The sequence below is a fragment of the Physeter macrocephalus genome, chromosome 14 (assembly GCF_002837175.3).
Source record: "Physeter macrocephalus isolate SW-GA chromosome 14, ASM283717v5, whole genome shotgun sequence".
NCBI lineage: Eukaryota > Metazoa > Chordata > Mammalia > Artiodactyla > Physeteridae > Physeter > Physeter macrocephalus.
Genome location: NC_041227.1, coordinates 123709068 through 123725566, shown reverse-complemented (window position 1 = coordinate 123725566; position 16499 = coordinate 123709068). Strand labels below are relative to the sequence as shown.

General features: G+C 42.9%; 1 protein-coding gene across 2 annotated transcripts in view; it reads left to right on the top strand.

Moving 5' to 3' along the window:
- Positions 1–16499, top strand: part of RNF213 (ring finger protein 213) — a 103509-nt gene that overhangs the window by 75722 nt on the left and 11288 nt on the right. For both annotated transcript variants that reach the window (XM_055090946.1, XM_055090947.1), the window contains 14 exons: positions 1026–1126; positions 1240–1422; positions 2140–2309; positions 2409–2508; positions 6230–6341; positions 6918–7131; positions 7378–7568; positions 8590–8712; positions 9509–9619; positions 10261–10500; positions 10825–10906; positions 11947–11981; positions 13317–13411; positions 15401–15560. In XM_055090946.1, coding sequence (XP_054946921.1) covers positions 1026–1126; positions 1240–1422; positions 2140–2309; positions 2409–2508; positions 6230–6341; positions 6918–7131; positions 7378–7568; positions 8590–8712; positions 9509–9619; positions 10261–10500; positions 10825–10906; positions 11947–11981; positions 13317–13411; positions 15401–15560 — 1917 coding nt within the window. The remainder of the gene's footprint in view (positions 1–1025; positions 1127–1239; positions 1423–2139; positions 2310–2408; positions 2509–6229; positions 6342–6917; positions 7132–7377; positions 7569–8589; positions 8713–9508; positions 9620–10260; positions 10501–10824; positions 10907–11946; positions 11982–13316; positions 13412–15400; positions 15561–16499) is intronic.

Below are 16499 nucleotides of genomic sequence, written 5' to 3'. Positions count from 1 at the left end.
GATAAAATTTATAATTTGGTGCAAAGATACTCTTGCCAAATTAGGAATAGAAAGGAACTCTCCTTCAGCAGATAATGCCCAAGGGGTATACCTAATAGAAAAACATCTATAACAAACATTATACCTATCTAACCAGAAAATCCCTAAGCACGCCCATTAAACTCACTATCTTATATCATTAAAGATGTGCATTTCCTAAAAAACAGTGTTTCCACTTCTAAATATATATCCTAGAGACTTTTTCCATTTGTACTCAGACACATGGAAGAATGTTGGGTGCAGAAATGTTTGTAATTGCAGGAAATTGGGAACATTCTAAATGTCCGTTAATGGGAAAACAGTTGACCAGTATCAACAAGTACCATACAGCAGTTAACATGAATGATCTGAACCTACTTGTATCAACAAAAAAAGCAAGTTGCAGAAGCTTAGGTACAGTGTGATGTCCCTGACAGAAAGTTTACAACATTCAAAGCAACAAGATTTTTATGCATGCATCCAAATCTAGTGGAAGTGGGAATTTAGGAATGTGATGTTCTGGGGCTGGGTGGGGGGTGGGGGATGGAAATATGATCAGAAAAGGATACGCTTGGAGTTGAAGCTGCACCTATAATGTTTTGTTTCTTTAGAAACTGATAAAGCACATATTCAAAAAAATGCTATGATTACTTAAAGTTTGGTGAATACGCAGATGGTCATTATATTATCCTTTATAGTTTGAAATATCTCATAACGGGAGGAGGGAGATAGACCTTAAAAGAAAAAGAGGAAGAGGGGAAAAATCAGAAGCCGAGAATATCGACCTTCTCCCCAAAGCAGCGTAGTCACAAAGGGCATTCAAAGTTAAAGAAACTGCTAAATAAATTTTTAAAAGCCTTGCACTGCAGACACCAGAGCCCTAACTGCCCAGCTTCGGCAGTAGCAGAGGGGATGTTGTGTTTTGTTGCCTTTGTTGCCTGGCTGACTCCTGCCCTTCCTCACTGCTAATTAGCTTCCCTCCTACTCCTGCTGCCTTTCTCCTGCAGTGCCTGCAAGAGGACTCTGACATCAAGACTCACAGGCCTTTCGTCGCAGTGATGACCACTCTTTGTAAATGTAAGGACCAGGTCAGCAAGAGCCTCACCAGGTGAGATCTTGGGTTTGGGATCTGCAAGGGAGAGAATTCAGAACCTTTTGTATTTTTTGCTTCTCACGGCCAGCCTCTCTGCTTCAGAATTGGTCACCCTTCTTGGCTTCTAGGTTTGGAGTGAAGCCGTGCCCCATCTGCCTGGGAGATGCACAGGATCCTGTCTGCCTGCCCTGTGACCATGTATTCTGCCAGCGCTGCGTCAAAGTTCACCTCACCCAAGGGCAGATGGGATGCCCCTATTGTTTAACTGACTTGCCAGACAGCTTCTCTCCTTCTGTTTCCCAGGAGCACCGGTAAAACACCCTTTCTCTTGCGAAAGCTTCCTCTTTTTTCTTCTTTTTTGCAAATACAGTATTCAGAAATATAATTATTAATCTTAGAAAGCCTGACAGAGAAGTGTTCTAAGAAAGACAACTAACTACTTATGTACCTTTATAAACACCTAGTGTCTGAAAATTATCCTCTCCTCAAGACATACATGTATACAGATTAGGGAGATAGAAAACTTAGAGGAAATAAACCAGAAAGTCGTAAACTAAATAAAGCCATCACAAGAGACCCAAAGAATTTAGATGCAACTGGTTTATCCTCTTGATATGTAAATTCCATCCATGTTCTATGTCCTGAGGATAAAGCTAGCTCTTATCTGGCTAAGTGCCTTTCAGGGCAGTAGTTAAAATTAGCCTAAGTGGTTGGTTTTCCTTCCCGTTTTCCTCCATTCTGATGCCTCCTGAAAGCGGAGCACAAGGCAAGCCCGGTGGGTGGGATCTTTGAGAAACTCTTGGGATATGAAGGCTGTTGCTAGGTGGTCCAGATGATCCAAGTGTTTCTCAGAAGAGCCAAGTGTATGTACTGTCTGCAGTTTTGGAGATTGGTTCTAATCAATGTAAGGAGATACTTGCATCTTTTAATTAAAAAAAAAATGCTGTCCAAATCCCAAAGCACTCTGTAGGGAGGGATTCTGGAACACATTCTACAAGCCTTTTGACTGGTTTTCAATGATTCCTAAGGGAGGTCATCGAGAAACATGCTCGCTTCCGGCAGATGTGCAATAGTTTCTTTGTGGACCTAGTTTCCACCATGTGCTTCAAAGACAATTCTCCACCTCAGAAGGATGTGGTCAATGTTCTGCTGTCTTTACTCTTTGTAGAGAAGGAGCTCTTTCGAGAGGCTTCCCAAAGTGAGTGGCTTTCTTCCTATAGACTTAAAAATTCAGTTCTTCATCTCACTCTTTATGTCTGATGTGAACGATGATCTACCTTTCTCCTTCTGGTTTAAGGACGCCGTGAACACACAAAATCTCTTTCTCCTTTTGATGACGTTGTGGATAAGACCCCTGTCATCCGCTCAGTGGTACTGAAACTGCTTTTGAAGTACAGGTGAGCACCACGAACGTGGAGTTGCTTCTAGCACGCCTTGACTTCTTTTTATTCTCCTCGTGGCTTTTTCTTTGCTGCCAAGCATTCTTTGCAGAACCTGTAGCTAGTTCATGATTTGGGGAAGCTTTTTCAGCAAGAGACCCCCTTGTTCCTTTATCCGTATGGGTTGTGTCCTTGACATATTCACATACTGGCTATGAGTTCAGCATGCCTACAAGCACGTGGTTAGGAAGAAGAAGACAGATTTGGGGGAAGGGTGCAAGGTGTTGTGACACGTGTGGGAAGTTGGGAGTCAGGAATCTGCGGTTCTCATCTCAGTTCCACAGCTACAAAGTTCTGTGTTTTTTTGGATGATAAGTTAGAATCTCCCCTCACCCTCCTTGCCCTTGATGTTGTCTAAGTTTGCTTCAGCTCTTAAGTTTCTCTGATTCTATAAATGGACAGAGAAGCCCATACGGTGCATCAGCTCAATGGTCTTGTCAAATTATGCTATTTTAGAAAATTCTTAGAAAGCTGATCTGTAGGGGGCTTCCCTGGTGGCGCAGTGGTTAAGAGTCCACCTGCCAATGCAGGGGACACGGGTTCAAGCCCTGGTCCGGGAAGATCCCACATGCTGCAGAGCAGCTAAGCCCATGCACCACAACTACTTGAGCCTGCGCTCTAGGGCCTGCGAGCCACAACCACTGAGCCCGCCTGCCACAACTACTGAAGCCCGTGTGCCTAGAGCCCGTGCTCCGCAACAAAAGAAGCCACTGCAGTGAGAAGGCTGCGCACCGCAACAGAGTAGCCCCTGCTCGCCACAACTAGAGAAAGCCCCTGCACAGCAACAAAGACCCAACACAGCCAAAAATGAAAGAAAGAAAGAGAGAGAGAGAAAGAAAGAAAGCTGATCTGTATTCAGAGGCTCTTTTGGAAGATACTCGGTATCCTCAGCCTGTGTTCTGACTTGATAGAGTACACCTTGAGGTGATGGCAAAATCAAGATGCTGTAAGAAAAGTTCCAATAGAAACAACTGTTTCTAACTTAAATGTCTGAAAGGTGACTCAGGATGGAGATTAGATTTACATTTAAGCATGGATCTGCTGCAGCCTTGTCCACGGACATTTTATTTTGCTTCTATTTTTTCCCCCCATTATTTGTGAAATAGTTTTTTCAAACAGGATTCCTGGAGGATTTTCAAATAAAATACTCTTAAAATACATTTTCTTACAGAACTAGTATCTTACTATACCTGAAAATGGCTTTTAAGGCATACATGGAAAGAGTTGACTTGAGATGTGAGAAGAGCCTCTTTTGATATTCTGTGATTTTTATTAATTTTGGTAAATGTGTGAAATCTGTATTCATTTGAATCTCTTTGCTTAGAGAAAGGGAACAGTATCATCAACATGCATACCTCTTGACATATAGTGTAGACACATTAACATGAGTACAAACAATGCTTAAAGGTAAACACTTTGTTTTGAAATATTTAGAGAGTAAAATTTACAGAACTGATTTTGAAATAAAAATCTTGAGACATAAAACACAATTAAAAAATCTGCATTGTCATTCCCTGGGTTGAGAAATACTTGTTTGTGTCGTTACTTTTGTGATTCGAGTATTTTCGTGTATTAAGAATCAGTCAGGGACTTCCCTGGTGGCGCATTGGTTAAGAATCAGCCTGCCAGTGCAGGGGGCATGGGTTCGAGCCCTGGTCCGGGAAGATCCCACATGCCGCGGAGCAACTAAGCCCGTGTGCAATAACTACTGAGCCTGTGCTCTAGAGCCTGCAAGCCACACCTACTGAGCCCGCGCACCTAGAGCCCGTGCTCTGCAACAAGAGAAGCCCCCGCAATGAGAAGCCCGCTCACCGCAACTGGAGAAAGCCCGTGTGCAGCAATGAAGACCCAACGCAGCCAAAAAGAAAAAAAAAAATCACTCAGACCAGACTTAGACATACTTTGTGGAAATGTAGGCATCCATTCTTTAGGCAGACCCGTGTGTGGGACAACATTGATGAGACTGCAAATAACACTAAGATATTATCTGGCTTTTTCAACATGTTGATATTTGCACTGATGTTACTAAAGTAATGAAGGGTGAATGTGCTAGAATCTTAGCATGAGGAAAACCCTGGTATTGGCCATTGTGTCCGTCACCACCAAGCACATATAGTTTTTAAAAATGCCAATTTCACTTAATGTCCTTGACAAAGCTATAAAAATTCTTAATTTTACTAAATCTCCACCTTTGAGGATATGACTTTTTAATATTCTTTTGAAATGAGAGATACACACAAAGCACTCTGGCTGCACACCAAGGTACAGGGTTATCTCAAGGAAAACCACTCATGCGGTTTTTGAGTTACATGCTAACTTGGCTGCTTTTTTTGTGGGAATACCACTTGTACTTGAAAGAATGACTGACAACACTTATTCAGACTTGGGCATTTGGCAGGTGTTTTCTTGAAACCAAGTGATGTGAGCCTGTCACATCAAGGAAGAGAACTGATGGTTTTGTTGCTAATGATAAAATTCAAGCTTTTAAGCAAATATTAAAACTTTGGCAGGAATTCCCTGGTGGCCCAGTGGTTAGGGCTCCACGCTTTCATTGCCAAGGGCCTGGGTTCAATCCCTGGTTGGGGAACTGAGATCCTGCAAGCCATGCAGCGTGGCCAAAAAAATAAATACATTTTTTAAAAATTAAAATAAAAATTGGGAAAACTTGTATCCTCCACTGGGAGCCTATCAGCTTTCTAATAGAGACCTTTTGATGATAATGAATGTGAGGGTTTTTAAAATATATCATAAAATAAAAATGTGTCAACATTTGCCAGATCTGCACAGCTCAGTGAACCGGTATTTTTGAAGTGACTGATGCTTGCTGTCAGAGAATTTTGCATTGATCAAAAAGAAATCCATTTGAAGTGCAAGGCAGACCATTTGATTTTAATGTAATTGACTATGAAAAGTGCATTGATAGGGTTTCAGATTGCACATTGCAACTAACCTTTAGAAATTATCATTTATCAAGTTTTGGTGTAGTGTCAAAGGAGAATATTCACAGTTACCTGAAAAGGCTACTAAAATATTTCTCCCTTTTCCAGCTACATAATGTGTGAGACCAGATTTTCCTCATATAACTTAATATAGTGCAACCAATTAGAAGCAGAAGCAGATTTGAGAATCTAGTGAACTTCTGTTAAGCCAGGTGTTAAAGAGATTTGCAGGAATGAAAAACAGTACCCCTCTTCTTACTAATGAATTTTTGTTTTGGAAAAGCTTTTTAAAAATATTATTTATGTTAATATGTAATGAGATTAGTATGGTTATTTTTAATGAATTGATAAATATTTTCAAATTTTTTCAGTTTTAATTTCTAATACTGTAAATATCAATAGATGTAATCCACAGAAACAAAAGCGCTCTGGGGTTCTCAATAATTTTTAAGTCTGTAAAGGAGTCCTGGAGCCAAAAAGTTTGAGAACAGCTAGTCTAAAATAGGGAATTTTATATTCCTTCAAGTTGGTGCTAGAATATTCTTCATAAAATCGTGTTACAAACTATACATACACATGTTTGTACGTGTATATATATATAATTATACAGGAAGGTGGGTATGGATAACAGGCAGATAGATAGATACATACATACCTTTTTTTTTTTTTTTTTTTTTTTTTTTTGGCAAAATGAGCTTCCAGACCTGAACTAACCAGGTATAATATTTCTCCTTCCATAGCTTCCGTGAAGTGAAGGATTATATTCAGGCTTATTTGTCCCAGTTAGAAAAGAAACCGTTCCTGGCTGAAGATAAAGCTGAATTGTATGTGCTCTTTAGCAACTGCCTGGAGGTAAGCTGATTATCACCTGCCTGCATTTCTTTTTCAAACTCTCCAAACCATGTGGTTTATGTGATGGAATAGTGTTTTTCTGAAAATTTACAGAATATAAATTAGGTGGTAACATTAACAGATGCTCTGCTCCATGCAGGGGAAAAAAAAGTTTCAAAAACGTTGCTTCTGCCCTCAGCAGTTGTATATATTGGCATTTATGTGCACATATGTGCATGAGGGGGAAAAAAAAGCATAGAAGAATATGCCACCAAAGTTGTCTCCAGGTGGTGAGATTGTGAATACTTTTAATTTTTATTCTCTTCATATTTTTGTTACTTCCAAAAATCTTACAATGTGTATGAAAAAATATTAGATAAAAAATTTTTTCATCATAGCTTTTCTTTTTCCCCTCCTTCTTGCCCCTAAAATAAAAAGGGGTATTAGTTTTCCATGATTCAAAAAATGTACACTCAAACCCACAACACTCTTTATCCTTCCTGCATTCTCCACGACCACACTGTGGAAATTTCGAAGGCGGGGGACTCGCAAATAAAAAAGAATAATATCCTTTCTTTCTGGTTCTATGTTCCCTAGGATTCAATACATGAGAAGAATAATACTTTCTTCATAAAGGATGAATTGAAATACCTAAGAGAGGAAGGCCAGTTCCTTAAGACGTACCGACCAGTGAGATGCAGCCGAGAGCCCGCTGGTGAGGCCTCGGTGGAGTACCTGCAGGAGATGGCCCGTATCCGCCTCTGTCTTGACAAGGCTTCTGAGATCCTCTCTGAGCTTCAGGACGGCTCAGGCAGGTCTTCTTCCCAAACTTTCTTGACCACAGGCCGGGAGCCCCCATGATTTAGAAGTTCAGGAAGTGTGGGAAGCTGGTTCTTGGAGTAATACTGGTCTGTACCATGTCCTCTTTCTTCTAGATTAGTTCTTTCACTGTGAATTCCTAAAGGGGAGTTCCCGGAGCTCTTACTAGCCTCTGTTCCAGACAGTTAACTAACAAGTACCCTCAGCCGTCACTCAGCCTTTCTCGTTGGCTCTGCAGAGATGGCGGAGGAGAAGCATCGCTACCTGCAGCAGGTGGAGCACTTCTGTGCCCGGGTCCAGAATGACTGGTACCGAGTATACCTGGTGAGGAAGCTCACTAGCCAGCAGGGGATGGAGTTTGTGCAGAGCCTCTCCAGACAGGGCCATCCGGCCCACTGGGTGTTTCCCAGGGGAGTCATTGCACAGCAGGTAAGAAGGGTGGTCCCGGCAGCCCCTGTGCTGTCTCAGCTCCACTGCCCTCCCCCCAGCCCCAGGAGCGGGGCTGCTGCTTCTCCATTCCTCCCTGACCTTCTCCCACACCCATCACGGAAAATGCGTGCATCTGTTCTGGTCTTCTCCTCTGTCTCTGTGCTTCAGTTGATTGACCCAGCTGTGATCACGTTTAGACCGCCTGCCTAGGGGAAGGATATGTGTGTGCGTGCATGTGTATGTGTGATGTGTTTGTCACCTACCTGCACAGCATATGTAGGCATCACTTCTGATAGAGTTTGACACAGGGAAAGCAAAAGAATGATTCTGTGGCTTTGGCTTTTAGCAAATTAAAAGTCATTCGGCCAGGGATTTCCCTGGTGAGGACTCCATGCTCCCAATGCAGGGGGCCCGGGTTCGATCCCTAGTCAGGGAACTAGATCCTACGTGCATGCCGCGACTAAGAGTCTGCATGCCGCGACTAAGACTCGGCACAACCAGATAAATAAATAAATATTTTTAAAAAAATCCTTCAGCTTTCAGAATAAGCCCTTTCTATCCTTGGCAGGCGAGATAGGAAAGGACTAAGGATGACAGAGTTGCAGCCATTTTGGCTTCAGGGCTGCTCAGTGGTCCTTCCCTAGTGCTCAGAAATGAATGAATTTTTACTGTCCTGGAGTTACAAAAACGGCACTAAAAATCCTGGCTTTTTGTTTGCTCCCAGCTGGAGGTTAGGACTAACGTATTGAAGTCCTTTGGTGCTCTACTCTGAGTGCAGAAGGAAAGCAGCCACAAGATCACCTCCCCCAGATTTTCACCCACTCCCCGCTCTTCATCTGTTGAGGAGGTGCTTCCCAAACAGCAGTGGGATGTCATGCCTCGGTCTGGACCCGGAAACAGGGTTCAGCTGCCTTTAAAGCTCTAATGATTGCCTGGTTCCTTTACCATCAAGAAGGTTCTTTCCTAAGCATTCCTCACACTGTCCCCACCATGATTAACCCCTGTGTTCCTGGGGTTGCAGAAGGATCATACAGGCCAGATGGATCAGTATCTGGTGCATGGGGACAACTACAAGGCTCTCCGCGATGCAGTGGGCAAAGCCATTCTGGAGTGCAAGCCCCTGGCCATTGAGACTGCTCTGGAGGTATGTTGGACTGGGGGACTGCTCTGCGTACACAGTGGCCCCTCAGAGCCTAAGTCTTGTCTTGTTGGTGTCAAATGATGCAAAAGAGGCCCCACAGGGTGACATGCTGCATCAGAAGTCTTATGCTCACGGCCTCACGGGCTTGCCTGGCAAATGGGAGCGTCAGTGGTTGATTGGGGTGGTGGTTTTGCACGAGGCCACCGGCACCTCCTTTCTGATTCATTTATGTCCATTACCTTCTTTGAGACCCTGCTAAAAAGTCACTTCCTCCAAGATTCTTCTGCTCTGACATGTGATGGCACAGGAAGCAAAACCTGTATCTTTGTAGCCTCATAATTCCCATAGAGGCGTATGCATGTGTTTATTTTAATAGATACAGGGTTTTTAGAATCTAATCTTTCAATTGTTCTGGTCATGTTTCCTTTTTGAGTCCTTGTTTATCCTGGCATTTTGCTGGGAAAAGAGGAAATAAATATCTTATCTCTGCTCAGGAAAAGTTTCTAGGACCAGTGAAGTAGTCAGAAAGAGAACAGATGGTGATCTCTTGTTACTTCTGTTGTAAGCTATCTGATAAATATGCATTGAGTTTAATATGAGGATGTTTATGAACAGTTGTTTTTCCAGAAGATGGTCCTTGAGGTGCAGGGTCCCAGGAGCCCAGAGTCTTGGGAAAGGCTCCCTCAACCTCTCCAAGGCTTAAGGGCTGATCTCATTCCATATTCATATACGAATCACATGGGATTCTGGCCCTGAGCTAGATTTTTAAACGTCTCACTTGATATCCTTGCTTTTGCAGGCCTGCAGGAGCTCCACAACTCAGCAGGCCGCCCACCTAATGTTAGCACTTTTTAGAGAGGTCGCGACTTTGTACAGATCCCACAGTGCAAACCTCCATCCTAAGCCACAGGTGAGTATCAGCCTTCAGGGCTGTGTTCATAGTCTCATAATTTGGAGGGACTTTTTGAATAGAAGTAAAAGTCAGTCACAAACACCAGTTATACCCCAAATTTTTAAAATTCTAGGATTGGGGTTTCTAGCCTTCTTATGCAGAACAACTACTTTCTGTTTCATCCAATGCTTTTAGAGTAACAGTTAAAACACAGTCAAGAACATAAGATAATGTTTTCCAAAATTATGAAAACTAGTGCTTGGGTATGTGATTTCTGTGTTTGTAGAGGAGAATTCTCTTCTCCAGGTAATTTCCCTTCAAACAGCAACCGTTTAGCCATCCTAACCTTGATATTAAAAATAAAAAAAATCAGTTATTTTAATGCAAATAACTTTATCTGTCTATTTATTTATTTATTTTTGGCTGCTCCACACGCCTTGCGGGGATCTTAGTTCCCCAATCAGGGATTGAACCTGCTCCCTCAACAGTGAAAGCGCGAAGTTCTAACCACCGGACCATCAGGGAATTCCCCTTAACCTTGATATTTGATAGGTATTTGCAATCAAAAATGTATGAGTGACATAAGAGCAAACCTTTGGTTTTCTCTCACTATTCACATGATATTCTGCTTTGTTGTATTTTAATTTCTTTCCTGTCAGCAATGTGAGGCTATGGAGAAATTCATTGAGGAAAGAAAGACCTTGTCTCCTGATATCAGACGTTTTGCAATATCCCTTGTGAACAATGAACTACCCCTGCTGAGGACGGGTCCTGGGGACAACAGCCTTGAAGGGACAGTAATAGAAATGGCTATTCATGTTGCAACCATCCTTCTCTGTGGACAAAGCAAAGTCTTGGAACCCCTGAAGAATTTGGCCTTCTCCCCAGACCTCATGGCGGTAAGATTGGGATGTGATTGCATCCGCGTTCACAGGAAAAACTTTAGAGACCCAGCCCGTACCTCAGAAACTGTTGAACCTGTTTATCTTCTAGATTCTCCATCTGCCTCTGTCTCCCTTGACCCTTTAGTCCACAGTGATGGTGAAAAACTTGCCTTGCCCTTTGTTATCTCACAGGGAGCTGTTCTGTGTTGTTCATAGAGAGCTTTTTAGGTCAAGAAGAAAATCAAGGTCACGTTCTTACTCGATGCCTCTTGCTGATCAGTGACAGCCCGTTGTCATGCTCACTTGGCTAAAGCCAGCCCTGCTGTTTTGACTTTTCAGAATGCCTTTCTTCCAACGATGCCTGAAGACTTGCTTGCTCAAGCTAGGAAGTGGATGAGTCTGGAAGGAGTCCACTGGTACAGTAAGTGTTGGCCTGAGGTGGAATCCCACTCCGGAGCTTTGAAGAGCATCCTAAAACCACATGAGACATTGTTATAGAATTGGGGTCCACGGGTTTGTCCCCGAAGGTCCTAATGTGCCTGCTTCCTTCTGCCATGGTTGCCTTTGCAGAACATGAACAGCTTGCAGGAACTGGTACCCTGCTGACTGTGGATGAGCCAGATTATTTTTTTCTTAGTCACAGGGAAAGGGTCTTTTAGGGTGCACTTCTGTTCCCTGGAATATGCCCTTTGGGGAGAAGGGGGTGCTGGGAACCACATGAGAGGCTCAGTCAAGGGCCAGCTCACAATACAGCCACGCTTTTGACCCAAAGATAGTTCTTTTAGAAATATAGAACTGAAGGAGAAAATAATATAACCCATGACTTTATGTAAATTTTGCTGTTGCCTTGAGTAGATAATCTTTTAAAAATAGTTTTGAAAGTTGTTATAAAACCTGCTCATAGGGCTTCCCTGGTGGCTCAGTGGTTGAGAGTCCGCCTGCCGATGCAGGGGATGCGGGTTCGTGCCCCGGTCCGGGAAGATCCCCCATGCCGCGGAGCGGCTGGGCCCGTGAGCCACGGCCGCGGAGCCTGTGCGTCCGGAGCCTGTGCTCTGCAATGGGAGAGGCCACAACAGTGAGAGGCCCGCATACCACAAAAACAAAAACAAAACCTGCTCATAGCAAAAAGAAAAAAATCAAAGAGAGTGAATAGGAGGGTATAATGTACTATCCACCCTGCCTCCAAAAGTAACCCGTGGTATGAACCTGTAATCTAGTTTCTCTTTGCTTTGTGAAATTAAACGCAGACATTATTTTTCAGTGATACCAGTTGAGTTCCTGGTGTGTGTCAAATATCTAATGAGTTCTAATATCTAGCAAAGTTCAAGATTAACGTGCTTGGGACATCAAGTCCACGTCAGCATTTGGTTAGACCAGAGAGGAGGGAGTTAGCTTTCCCTTTTAACCGTGGGTCATTAGGTGAAACCTCACCAGCCAACATGTGTCTTGTTCTTTTAACAGCATGTCCCAATGGTCACGCGTGCTCTGTAGGCGAGGTGAGTCTTGGTATTCGGGGTAGGGTTTGGGGGGGTTCAAAATGTGTGTTCCTCCAGGTCTGAGGAGGGGTGCTGTGGAGGAGGAGGATGGATAATGAGGGTCTGGACCTTTCAGGAGAACATAGACTCATTTTGCTGGCTATTCTAGGTATTATGACTAAACATCCAAATGGTACTAAGGTTTTCCAGCCAGGGTTTCTCATTCTCAGCCCTGTGGACATAATGCCTTATTGTGGGGCTGGCCTGGGCATTGTTGGAGGTTTAGAAGCATTCCTGGCTTCAACTCACCAGATGGCAGTAGTATCCCATCTCACACAGTGTGACAAACAAAACTGCCTCCATACATTGCCAAATGTCCCTTGAAAGACAAAACTGCAGGACAGGAACCAGTGCTGGCCGTCCTTCCTGGTCACTGCAGCACAAGATCAGTGACACTGATCTTATGTGACGACAAAGTGCTGACTAGACCGTAGGCTGGATTACTATCCCAGGGAGGAGATAGGGTCTAGATACCAAAGGATAGGAAAACGAGACACATATCTTGTAATCCCGTTGTGGGAAGATCTGTGTATTGTTCATCTGTGAATCCCAAAGCATCTAGCCAGGGCCCTTCATAGTGTCATCCATACTTGCTCAGAACAGGCTATTGAATTGAAACAGACAAATGTTATTTAATAAATAAATAAGCGACCTGGAGGATAAACCTGATATATGCATTTTACTTTAGAGCGTCTCACTTCCTTGTCCGTGAAACAGGATTAAAATAGATTCTTCCTAAAACTGCTCCTGAAATTCTGTGGTCTGGGAATCTGAGACTTGTTTGGTTTGTGATAGACTGTTATTCGGTGTATATAGTAGCACACAATCTGATTTTGAAAAATGAGCCTTTGGAAGTAGTGAATCATATGGTTACATTTTTAAAAAATAAAAAAGTCCAAACAGTGTTAGGGAAATCAGTTTGGAAGCTGCTGTAGTATTCCTGGTGTTAGATAGTGAAGCAGTAAGGCCAGTGTGATAGGTGGGGGAATGAATGGAAAACAGTGATGAATATGAGAAAGAAAGATTGAGTTTTATATATTTGTCTGTAAAGAGACTATTTAGGAATAAAACTTAAAATGTCTCTATTTTTTAAAAGTCTAAATTTGCCCACATACAACATAGTTGGCATGGAGTGCCTGCCCTGTCTCCCAGGGCTCCTGTAGCCCCACCTGACACACACATATGCTAAAGGAAGCAATCGTAGTGGCGTCCGCTACCTCCTGTGGTAAGTATGTGCTCATTTGCACGATGGCATTTGTCCAAACTGAGCTGGGGTCGCATTTGTGTTTATCCTAGTGTGGCTTGCCGATGGAACAGAGCTTTTGTATTGACTGTGGTGTTCCAATTGGAGGGATTAATCACAAACCAAAGGATGGATTTCATGTTATCGAGTATGTAAGATGCTTTCTCCTTTCTAAGTAGTCAAACCATGAGCTTTGGGGCTGTTTCTATTCCAGCTGATAAATCAATATTAAATATAGTATCAATTACTATTGTACATTTGGACCTGGGTCTTGTTGATACCAACACCATGGTCCCTGTGGTCATTCAGTAGTGAGGCATTTGATCTGTCATTGGCTAACTGGGCTCTTAATGCAAAGCAGACCACGCGTTAATACTTATTAATACTTGTTAATTCAGATGTCTTCCATTTGAATCTTGGGCACAACCCCTGTAGAAATTGCTTGACATAAACAGGTGACCAATTTCAGAGGCGCATTTAAGTCTGTCACTTATTAACTCTCCTAGCTTACTCTTTTTTTTCCCAGAAAAATAGAGGAGACATAGTCAATCTTATCAAATACTTCAGAATCCAGCTAAATATCTGATCTCATAATCCCACACTTGCTCATGAGATGAGTATGGTTACACATGCTCCCTTAATAGGAGGTGTGACCTCTCTACGTTCGTCATATATTCTAGCTCTTCTAGTGCTGTTACAGTTTAAAATATGCTAATCTGTTATCTCCATAAACTATCAGAATGTCCTAGAATCTCCAGTAGCTTTGCAACTGAATGTACCCATCACACTAAACCTCCCATCTGGGTGTGATGCCAAATCCTTTGCCAGACCTTGGATCCCAGTTTTTGGTTTGGGAAAAGGAGAACAGTGTGTACATATTCCCATGGTAATGTCAGCTATTCCAAACTCTGACTGTCCTTTGCCTGCCTGCTCCTCCGACCCCCCACAATCATTCAGTGCAAGAAGCAGGTCCAGACCTCTATCCTGACACATGGCCCCAGGACTAGCACAAACAGCCAGTTTTCTATGCTTTCAATTTTTTTTTTTTTTTTTTTTTTTTTTTGGCTGTGTTGGGTCTTCGTTGCTGCACGCGGGCTTTCTCTAATTGTGGCGAGCGGGGGCTACTCTTTGTTGCGGAGCATGGGCTTCTCATTGTGGTGGCTTCTCTTGTTGTGGAGCGTGGGCTCTAGGTGCGCGGGCTTCAGTAGTTCTGATGCGCGGGCTCAGTACTTGTGGCACACAGGCTCAGTAGTTGTGACTCACGGGCGAGCGGGGGCTACTCTTTGTTGCGGAGCATGGGCTTCTCATTGTGGTGGCTTCTCTTGTTGTGGAGCGTGGGCTCTAGGTGCGCGGGCTTCAGTAGTTCTGATGCGCGGGCTCAGTACTTGTGGCGCACAGGCTTAGTTGCTCCGCGGCATGTGGGATCTTCCCGGACCAGGGATTGAACCTGTGTACCCTGTATTGGCAGGCGGATTCTTAACCACTGCACCACCAGGGAAGTCCTTCAAAATTATTATTATTTTTTAATTGAAGTATAGTTGATATACAATATTATGTAAGTTATAGGTGTACAATCTAGTCATTCACAATTTTAAAGGTTATACTCCATTTATAGTTATTATAAAATATTGGCTATCTTCTCTGTATTGTACAGTATATCCTTGTAGCTTATTTTATACATAATAGTTTGTACCTCTTGACCCCCTACCATTATACTGCCCCTCCTCCCTTCCGTCTCCCCACTGGCAACCACTAGTTTTACAAACAGCCACTTTACACTGTTGTGGGCTTTTAGTCAGCCAGAAAGGTCAGTCTGTAAAGAAGAAGACTCTTAGGACAGTGGTCTAGGACTTCCCTGGTGTTCCAGTGGTTAAGATGCCACGTTTCCACTGCAGGGGGCATGGGTTCAATCCCTGGTCAGGGAAGTTCCACATGCTGCATGGTGTGGCCCCCCCCCCAAAAAAAAATCTTCTAATATAGGAAAGTGGTCTAGGCTTAGTAGAATATGTAATTTAACATTGTTTTCTTCAAAACTCTGAACCTGGTCTCCAGGTCCTAAGAATGGGAAGTGTGCCCCCAGAGCTGAGAAGAAATGGTGATCTTCAGCCTTCACCCTGTCTTCTCTTGTCCTTTCCAGAAACAAGATGGACAGAACTCAGACTGGCCACGTGCTGGGAAACCCACCACCAAGAGGCGAGCCCATGGTATCTGACCGAGAGCTGTCCCCAGTGGTCTTTCTTCTCATCCGGCTACTCACTCATTTGGCTATGCTTTGGGGAGCCGCCCACAGTCCCCAGGTAGAGCATTGGCCTGCCCAACCATGTGTTTAGTTTCTACAGTAATTTTTTTCACAGTGAATCCTTTTGTCTAAAAAGTCCTAGCCAGTTCTTGGGAAGGCCCTGCAGGGTCCTGCTCGGTTTCACTGTGACTAAGCCCTTTCCCGCTCCAGAGTTCTCTGATTTTGCCCCTTGAAACACAAGACTACTTCCTAGGTTTGAATGCTATGAGGTTTGTGTGTTGTGCCCTTACTGACATCAGAGGCAGAAACTATTTAGGGAGTATGGGGAAGATCTGAGTGGCAGAGTGCTTGGGTAAGGGAGAAGAGATGAATGAATTTGTCCACTCCTTCCTTTCAGAGAGTATGAATGTACTGCTTCTCTGATAACTAAGTATCCTTAGCTAGGATATTGGTAGAAATAAGTAACTATTTTCTTACTCCTCTTTGAAGGTCCAATCTGTGGTTCTAGGTGTTCTCATTCATTAGAATATTATTGGCAATAGTAACACGCAAGGAATGCTTTACAATATAAAACAAGTCTTATTAGCTTACATTTATTAGTGCATGTAGGTCCAGATGAAACATGTTGAAGCCTGGTATGAATTCTTTTTTTTTTTTTTTTTTTTTTCCATAGAAGGCATAAGGTTTATTCTAAAAGTAACTCGTTGAAAGTTTAAAAAAGGAAATAATTGTAAAAGATAACCAGCAGGGTGATATCAATATGACCTCAAGTTAACTGTATATGATACCAATTCTTTACTTTGACAATTAGATGGATATCGAACATTATAATTGAAACACTTAATATGAAAATACTTTATTTTTTATTTTTTTATTTTAAAATTTTTATTTATTTATTTATTTTTGGCTGTGTTGCGTCTTCGTTGCTGTGCAAGGGCTTTCTCTAGTTGTGGCGGGCGGGGGCTACTCTGTGTTGCGTCTTCGTTGCTGTGCAAGG